At 45.6% G+C, this 9,861-nt stretch overlaps 1 protein-coding gene and 1 pseudogene across 1 annotated transcript in view; both read right to left on the bottom strand.

The window, feature by feature from the left end:
• Positions 1 to 2,680: 2,680 nt before the first annotated feature.
• EFHD1 (EF-hand domain family member D1) overlaps positions 2,681 to 9,861 on the bottom strand; it is a 16,466-nt gene continuing 9,285 nt past the window's right edge. Inside the window, exon 3 of the mRNA XM_011380868.2 lies at positions 2,681 to 3,962. Coding sequence (XP_011379170.1) covers positions 3,828 to 3,962 — 135 coding nt within the window. The 3' untranslated portion in view covers positions 2,681 to 3,827. The remainder of the gene's footprint in view (positions 3,963 to 9,861) is intronic.
• LOC111731947 lies at positions 7,943 to 8,061 on the bottom strand (annotated as a pseudogene).

The raw sequence follows: 9,861 nt of genomic DNA, 5'->3' as shown, positions 1-9,861 counted from the left end.
GTTCTGGGAAGGGGAGGAGGGGAGCAGGGAGACTGACCCACTGATAAGGTCCCATTCTCAGCACCTCCACAAGCTGTGGAATCCTAAGTTGGCACCCCCAGGACCCCGCTCCCAAGCCCCCAGGTCCCAGAGACTGGCCATGGAAACATCGTTCTCCTACAGTCGAGCCGGTGAGCAGGGATGAGGCCAGAATCTGGCCCGGTGAATGGGCACAGTCAGCAAGGAGAAATCTGAGCAGGGACAAGGCCACAGGTGTCAGGGCACATGATCAGGCTGGGAGGGCTCAGCAAGTGCCAGCTGCAGGGGGCATGGCTGCTAAGCAGGCAGATGGGCAGAATTCTCCCCAGGCTGGTTAGTAAAAGGGGCCCAAAAGAACAGAGCAGCAAGGCAAGTGGGCATCTGAGCTTGAAGCCAAAGCAGCAGCCAGGACTGAGCATTCCAGGGCCACCCTGGCCTGGGAGCCCTGGCACAGGACTTTGGAGGCCCAGAACTCAGGAGGAGACAGAATTGCGGTAGTGGAGGGTGGAAGGTAGAGAGGGAACCAATATGTCTTGAGCACTAAATATACGTCAGCCGTGGAATCTGCCAGGTAGACAATCATCATCCCCACTAGACAGGCAAAGAAACAGGCTCAGTGAGGCTAAGTTACCGGCCTAGTGTCTGACTCCAACTCCCATTACATCCCTCAGCCTCCAGGGCAGAGGCAGAACTGATTGTTTTCCTGATTGCTCAGTCAAAGGAGGGCCTTTGGGAGCAGACGCATTACTTTTCCAGTGAGAATGATGTCCCCACAATCTCTGCTGTCCTCCCTTTCAGAGCTGTCCCCTCAGGCCAGGCTCCCATTTAAGTCAGAGTGCTTAGAAGGTTCCTGGCCCCGTGATAGGGGTCCTCCCTTGCCCACCTCTGTCTGGGGTGTCTTTGTGAAACAAACATGCAAGGGGGGCCCTGCTGCATGCTGGGCACGGTGCTGGTCCTACAGCAGTGTGGAAGGCAGAGTCCCTGCCCTTCGAAGAGTTCATAATCCAAAGGAGGAGGAAGAGGAGTAAACAGAAGGATGCTGCATAATGCTGTAAAGATTGCAATAGAGAAATACTCAGGGCAAAATGGGAATACCGAGGGCAGCCTTTAGTCTGGGACCATCAAGAAAGCTCCCTGAATAATTGGCAACTGTATAACGAATGTATCTACCATTACGGTGTCACGAGCTGAGTCATAAACAATGAGAAGTAGTTTGCCAGTAGGGCAAGGGAGAGAGTGCCAGGCAGAGCAAACAGCATGTGTCAAAGCCTGGAGGAGTGGAACTGTCTAGGAACCGCTTGGTGTTGCATTTACCTGGAGTGTACAGTCTGGAAGGAGATGGGGATGGGGCAGGGGAGGTGAGCAGGGGGGCCAGATCCTGAAAATGAAGAGCCAAATATTGAAGGGCAGTGTTAGGAACGGTTTGCAGGTTATAAGAATTATTCTAGCTGCAGGGTGGACAATCAGGACAGAATGAGGGCAAGGACACAGATCGGGAGGCCACTGGAAAGACCCAGGAAAGAACCAACGAAGGCCATGGCTTGGAGGATGGGAATTGTAGGCGAGCAGCACAAAAGGAAAACATCTGAAGGACTTCGTAACCACAAAAGGGCAAAGAGGTCCTGTCCCTGGTCTTCGTAGTTACACGGCCCAATATCTGTCCTTTCTTGTCTTCAGTCCTTCTGTGTTACATTTTCTATCACTGCGATCAAGAGTTTTTAGGTCTCCCACGGGCCTCGTTGTCCAGACAGGCAAATGGATGTTCGAAGTAATTACCCTGTTCTCCCCATTCCTTCCTTTTTCTTTTTATTAATAGACTTTGTTTTTTAAAGCAGTTTTAGGTTTACAGAAAAACAGCAGAAAGTACAGTTCCCATAAAGGTCTCTCCCCTCTCGCTTCAGTTTCCCGAAGTGTAGCATCTTGCTTCAGTGCGGGACACTTGTTACGATTGATGTGCTCATACTGATACATTATTATTAACTCAAGTCCATAGTTTACCTTAGGGTCCATTCTTTGTGTTGCAAGTTCTATGGGTTTTGGCAACTGTATAATGAATGTATCTGTCATTACAGTGTCATAAAAGTAATAGTTTCACTACCTAGAAATCCTCTGTGCAAGGCCTTTTTATGCCTCTCCAATCCCACCCCCCGTGACTGCCTTTTCCAGAATGTCACGTACTTGGAATCACACAGTGTGTAACCTTCCCAGATTGGCTTCTTTCACTTAGCAATATATATTTTAAGTTTCCTCCATATCTTTTGGTAATTAGATAGCTCATTTCTTTTTATCATTGAATAATATTTCTTTTCATTGCTGAATTAATATTCCCTTGCGTGGATGTACCACAGTTTGTTTATCCATTTAGCAGTTGAGGAATATGTTGGTTACTTCCAGGTTGGGGCAATTATGAATAAAGCCACTATAAACGTTCATGTGCGGATTTTTGTCTGGACGAATGTCCTCAGCTCATTTGGATGAATACCAAGAAGCATGATCGCACGATCGGATGGCACGTCTCCATTCCATTTTCATGTCCACTGCCTCTGGGTCCTTCTAACTCGACTTCCAGAACTCAGTGTCCCACAGGAGCCTGAGCCAGATGTGGCCCCTACACAGAACACTCTGCTCTCTCCACCAATTGTAAGAAGACGAACAACAAATGTGATGGCAACGTCTATTTGCATAGTTTATTTAAAAAGGAACGGCTGTAAAGTAGAAATGCAGATGCTTTATTATAAAGACAGCGGTTACAAAAGAGCATAAATATGACATTAGGAATTATTCTTAAAAATACAACAAACCCCTGGTATTTGTGGGTACCCCAAGAATTCACAACATATAAAAATTTGTGCTGGAGGTAAGAACAGCTTCACCGCCTTGAAACAGATGTTGAAAACTGACCACGTGATGAGGATAGTCATGAGTTTTGGGATTCCGCAAGGCTCAAGATTTGTCACTTGGGAATGCCAGGGGTCTGCTGTACTACAACTTGCATAGACTCAGAGTTAACAGGAATTCTTCTACTCATTAATATTACTTCGAATTATTCTTTCATTATTACAGTTAAGAAGCACAGTATTTAAGAGCAGGAAAAAAGGCCGAAATGGGGAGAGTGAACAGGAGCAGGCATGGAGACCGTGCGCTAGCGAGAACGCTAGAGGACAGGAACGGATCTTCTTAACTTTCCACTATTTTGTGTCATCTCGGCAGCATGCCACACCCCCCTTTGGAGAGGGGACAGGCAGTGGTCCAGCCTGGCCTGCTCTAAACCTTACCATCATCACAGGATCGACGAAAATGCAAAGGCAACTGGCAGAATCAGGCTAGGAATGAGAACAGGGTAGCCGGGTGGGAAACAAAGGGATGGAGGACATGACGGGAGAGGTGCAGGGAATTACCCAAGAAAACGGACCCCATCAACATGACAGCTCCCCAGGGACTAACTCCTCTGAGGACCACCAAAGAAAGAAGTATCTGTACAAACTAATTTCCATTCTTTGACGTGGAAGGCTAAAGGGACAAGGAAAAGGTACAGGTTGCCAAGTAGAGGCACATTCTGACTACAGAGAAGGGCAGAGGAAGGTGGGCAGGCGGTCCTACCCCAGGACCCTCCAGGAGGGGCTCCCACTCAAGGGGTGAGAGGCACCCCAAGCCGCCCCTCTGAGGCTAAAGAGTTTGCATTAGGCGGTGGGTATGGAGGCTGGTTGGGGTGAGAGGTCAGGGGGTCAGCAGAGGTGAGGATGCCGGGGGCCGGCTCTCCCCGGGGCATGTGTGAGGCACAGCAGCGCACAGAGGTCAAGGTCGCCAGACTATGTGCTGAAAGCGGCCTTGAGCTCCCGGAAGGCTGCCTGGCGGATCCTCCTCTTCTCCTCCTCTCGCTTCCGCTCCTCTTGCTCGGCTTTCAGCTCCGCTTCAAACTTGCTGGCAGAGGACAAGGCTTGGACCTGCAGAGGAACAGCAGAAACAGACCCACAGAGTGAGCGTGGGGAAGGGGAACTTGGAGATGGAGCACCCAGCAAACAGAGCTCGTTGTCTGCAGCCATGGATGTAGGGACCCGGTCTGCTGCGGGGCAAGGACCCCCCCGGCGAATATTCCTTCCCGGTGGTCTTCCCAAGTTCGCCTTCTATTCTTGAGGACATCACCACTTTATTTGCTGCCTTGTTACACGTGTTCCCATCCACTGGGGCCAGTCTTCTCATTTCACTTCTTCTTCAGGATACTGTTTTAACATCCCCACCTATCACCCACTTCTACCTGCTACCTTTAATTTCAAAATAAGACTGTTTAGTTCTAGAAAAAAACAATAACAAAATAACCTCCCCGCTGGGAATGTGATTGTGATGGCATCCATCTGCCTGTGGCCAAGGAATTCCTTTACAATGTAAATTTTCTCTGAATGCCTCAGTTTTTATTCGATATGGTTTTTGTTACCCACTAAAATCATTCTAAACTTACTTCCAAACATTACGGGGGTTTTTTTTTTGTCGGTATTGCGAGTGGGATTTGGTGCCATTTTTTAAAAACAAATTTATCTTCAATAATACCGTACCAGATAAATTCATCTTAAAATCCTCTATTCCCCAACTGATTTTTCTCTTCGTGTCTCAATTGGGTAAAATTTGCAAAAACACGGTGGGTACATACCTTTTTAAAATAAACACTGCTAAACTGTTCTCCCAAGCAGCTGTTCCAATTTACTCCGCCACCGTCATGGAATACAGGTAGTCACTTTCCTGCAGTCTTGCCAAAGCTTATAATTAACCTTTTTCCTGTTTGCCAATCTGATAGGCAAAAAAATTGTCACCTTCTTTTATTTCCTCTTTGGTGAATTACCCACTTGTTTCTTTTGCCTGTTTTTCAATTTGGCTGTTTTTTCCTTTTAATTTGTAGTACTTTATATAATTTAGGTATTAATTCCTTGTTAACATATTTTTCAGTTACTTTCTACCAGTTTTTTTTTTTGTTCGTCTTTTAAGTTCGAGGTAGCTTGGGCCACGCAAAATATTTTAAATTTTGATGTAATCAATTTTCATGCGTTTCCTTTCTGGCGTTTGTATTTTATATCATGTTTACCCATAAGTTTCTAAACCCATTTTCCTGTATTTTCTTCTAATACTTTTATGCTTTTATTTTTACATTCAGCTCTGAAGTCACCTGCTTTTTTTTTTAATGAAGAAATATAATAGAGGTACTTTACTTCATTTTCCTAAGTATAGAGACAATTGTCTTAATACCTGTTATTGAACAGCGCATTATTTTCCCACCAATTTGAAAATGGTCTTTTTCATATACTATATTCCACATGGAGATCTGTTTTCATTATTTTCTATTCTGTTCTACTAACTGGTTTGTTTATTCTTGTACCCATACTACATTATTTAATATTACTGCTTTATAAAATGCTTTGATATTTATAAAGCAAATATTTTTATCGTGTCGAAGAAGCATACTGCTTTATTTTTAAATGTGTTGTGAATGAATGTTAAACTTCATCAAATGTCTCTGAGTATCCTAACTGAAATGATCATTTTTCTTATTTGATCCACCTATGACATGAATATATTTTAAGCTACCCCTGTAGTCTTAACATAATTTCAAATGTTATAACTACATTCAATTCTTTGTTTTAAGTCTTACAGCTATATTCATTAAATTCATTAATACAAATTTATTTCTGATGTGTTATTTTTATCTGATTTTTGTTATCAGAATCATAACGGTGTCAGAGAATGAATGTGATATAACCCTTTTCAACATGCGTGAATTCTTTTTATGGCACTGAAAAAAATTATAATGTCGAAGAATTAATCCCTATATTCCTCAGCACTTGACTGGTTTTGTGGGGAGGGGCACGTAGTGTCAGGCAGAGTTGTTCACTTTCTATAATGCATCGCATTACTTATTGTCTTAAATTTACAGAGAAGCACTCCCTTCATTGAGATTTCCGTGATTTTTACATCGATGTGTCTGTCATAACCTCCGTTTCTAACTAGCCTGCTCCTGCGCTCACCATCTCTCAGGTTCTCTCTCGTTTCTCTGTCACTAGCTGCATCCACGTTAGGGCGTCTCATCAGTCTCTCCCCTGGTCCACTCACTCATCACTTCTCCAGTGTCGTATCTGAGATTTACCATTTCCTACGACATTCTTTTATTTAGCCCATTCTGACTTTTTCTCTGTTATACCCTTTGTAGCTCAAGGCAGATCTTTGCATCTCAGTGAAAACTCCTTACATCTTTTCTTCTAAACTCTCCCTGGATTTCACAGGAGTCTGGAAATATTACTAGGGAGTGTTGTGCTGTTGCTCTTTCCAAATCAGAATCCCTAGGGCTGGAGACTAGGAATTACGCTTTCCAAATTTCCCAGGTGTTTCCTAGGCACGAGAAACCCTGCCCCGGCCTCACAGTTTCTCATTATCCTCTGGCCCTGAGGTTCTCACCCTTGGCTCCCTATGTCAGCATCCCCAGAGATCAGATCAGGGGCCACTCACCTTCAACCTTTCTCACTCTCTGGTCCCAGACTCAGGCTGAAATTTTGAACCCCTGGGTCCTTCTCTAACCCTTACACCTGTCCTCCCTGCCCGCTCGTTCTTGATTAAGGCAAGAAATCCGATTTGGAGTTTGCTGTTGACACAGCCCCACCCCCTGACCAGGGTTCCTTCCCCTATTTCCTGATATCTTGGCACCTGGGGTTATGTTCCAACCTGACACGGACTCCTAGCCAATCTTTGCAACACCTGTCATGGAACCTTTAATTCCCAGAACCTGCACTTCTGCCTGCATGGTTACCTCTCTCCTCCCACCCTGCCAAGTCCCATCCTCGGATCAAAGGCTTTGTCTGTTTCTGCTCGCATGCTGAGAACACATTTTCTATTTAGAAGTCTGACGAGGATGGTGTCTGGATTCATAGCGCTCAACCAAACCTCCACAGCTCCTGCCCTCATGGCTCCTGCCACTCTCAGTGATTTAGAAAGCACAGAGGACTGGAGTCCCTGCCCTCCGGACTCCTCTCCCGCCCACTTCACCCGTCCCCGCTTTCACTGTGCTTCGGTCGGCAGGGAAGTGAGACCCTGGACTCTTCACAACACCTCCGGGCCCAGAGGGGTGCTGGAGCTGGCTGGTACCTGCTTGTAAGCCAACTGATTTGCAGAAATTTTAGGAGCTGGTTGTTAATGATAGCTGTTGCTAAAAATTAAATCACATTAATTTATAATTAAATAAATTATGTTAAAAGCAAACGTAATACTAAGAAACCATCATTTCTTGATTATTTTACATTTCCTATTATCTGTGCTCTTAAGTTTGTTGACATGTATTCCATCTCTGAGGCGGAAATTCTGTGTGATGATGGGCCATCATCACATACTATGAATCTTCCCAACTGCAACATCCCATCGGTAGCTTAAAAGTGACCCCGGTGGGAGTAATTATACCATGGAAACCAAGAGATGCTATGAATTCAGGCTTGGTTTATTGTTTCATTGACTGTCGAGACAATCTTTTCTTGAGAAAGTGATGGAAAAGTGTTAAAAATGCAAAATGAACTTAAAACTGTATATTGACTGTAACCTTTACATTATGAATAGGGCCAAAAAAAAAAAAAAGCGAGAGCATATTCTGCCAATATTTGAAAACTATTATCAAATTCAGTAGAGAAGTTGCTCACATCACTGAGGAATGAATGAAATTCTTCTCTCCAAGTACTAACCAGGCCCGATCCTGCTTAGCTTCTGAGATCAGATGAGATCGGGCTTATTCAGGGTGGCGTGGCCGTAGGCATGAAAGAAGTTCTCACGTGTGCCCTTCTCCTTTTTTTATTTTTTGTTTTTATCTTTTAGGCAAGGCAGCCCTTGGTTGACCTCACAGATTGCAAGGACCTTGTCAGCTTACAATCAATCCCTTTATTTTTATTGATTTATTTTTTTACACCTACAGCACCTGGTCTCCCTAAGTGGTCTCCCATCCAAGTACTCACCAGGCCCGACCCTGCTTAGCTTCCGAGATCAGACGGGATGGGGCTTGTTCAGGGTGGCATGGCCGTAGACTGCCCTTCCCCTTTTTTCTTATAAATCAACCAACATAGTATCAAGCAACATTCATCTGGGAACTACGTTCTTTAGTCAGTTGCAACCCTACACTGGCCACAGTTACAAGAGTCCAGCAAAAGTCAGGGAGCCCTTTTGTTAGAGCCAACGGGCTACGTGGGATTGACAAGAGAAGCGATACATATTTTGTTATTTGTAAATTGTGTGCTACGTATCTTTTATATCAGTAAAATTCATAATGAACTTAGGCATGGCTATACATGCTAACTATGTGCCAAGAAACCACTGTCCGAGCCTCCTTTTCCTCATCTGCAAAGTGGGACCCCCCACCCTAGCCCCCGCTGGTGAGTGTTTGCACGAGCACTAGGTGAGGCATGAATCTGAGCCACTTAGCAGAGGGTCTGACCCGTCATCCACACTCACATGTTCGTTCATCACCCCACCTGCCCACCATTCCCATCCAGGTCACAGGAGGGCTGGGGACCCTTGCAATTCCAGTGCTTGGGGCCCTTCTTTTCCATCGAAAAGGTCCACCTCTTCTCCTGATCCTATGACCTCCAAGTCCTCGTCCCATCGATCACCCCACTCTGTCCTCTTGTTTCCTTCTCCCTGGACTACTTCCCCGTGACCTAAAAACATGCCAACATCTATCATGTCCAGGCTAAAAAAACCCAACAAAGCAAAAAACAAAAAACAAAAAACGAAAAACACCAAAGCACTTTCTTGATCCCAGGCTGCCGCCCCCCACTTTGTCCAGGCCTCCTCTACCAATCTTCTAGGTAGAAAACTCAGCCATCGGGGCTCTTCCTCCCCAGTTCCCACTCACCTCTTGCCCTATTGCAATCTGCCTTCCACAGTCAACCAGGTCTCTCACAAAATCTCCACTGGCCCATTTGCTGGACCCAAGACCTGTGCTCTGGCCTCATCTGATTCAATCTCTCCTTAAAATTGCTCCTGTCTTCCAAAACGGCACTTTCTCCGGGAATTCTTTGTATCTCTGGTTACTTCCTTCCCCACAGTCCAGTTACCATTATGTCCTGCCGCTGGACAGTCCCCTCTACTAGTTCACGGTTTTCACCTTGTATCTTGGGAACATAGTTCCCGCGGTCTGTGTGATTGGGTGTCCACGAAGCATCGATTTCCTCCTTTTTTCACATGAGACATCTCCCTGGCACAAGGCCCAAGGGTCTAGGGGAGACTGACCCTCCCATCCTGGGCATCGGAAGAGAGAGTGGGCAAGCAAGCTATAATGACATTCCAGCCCTTGCTCATTGGTCCAGCCACAGACATGTGTGGAAGAAATTATTCCATAAGCCACAATATCCTCCCTAGCAGCAGGATTGCAGCTGGGCACATGGAACCGCAGGAAAAGAGGCATTTCGTAGCCTCCCATGCAGCCACATGTGGCCATCTTCTGTCCAACAGGATGGGAACAGAAACTATTTGCAATGCCCTGCCCTTCAAACAAAGGGCCATGCCCTATCCTTGCCTGAAGGTATCTTGGACTTAACACTAAAACCCAGTTTATAACTTTTTCTCCTCAACCCATTTCCATTGTAATGGGGAGGGGAGATCCTGTCTTGATGAAAAAATATATATCACCAGCCCCTCTCCACACAGCTCCACAAGCCTTGTGGCATTTTATTTTTCACCTCCAATCAAGCTGTCATAAACACTGAGAATTCTGAGAGTGTGGGATTCATCCTACCTCCTCCCCAGGCCCACTGTTACCACCTTCATTGGACCTACAATTCCTCTCCAGAGTCTGTGGAAGCCTCCCAAGTCCAGCCTCTCCCCAGG

This window comes from Pteropus vampyrus, unplaced genomic scaffold, assembly GCF_000151845.1.
Source record: "Pteropus vampyrus isolate Shadow unplaced genomic scaffold, Pvam_2.0 Scaffold411, whole genome shotgun sequence".
Classification (NCBI taxonomy): domain Eukaryota; kingdom Metazoa; phylum Chordata; class Mammalia; order Chiroptera; family Pteropodidae; genus Pteropus; species Pteropus vampyrus.
Note: the sequence above shows the minus strand (reverse complement) of the source record. Positions and strands in the feature narration are given on the sequence as shown.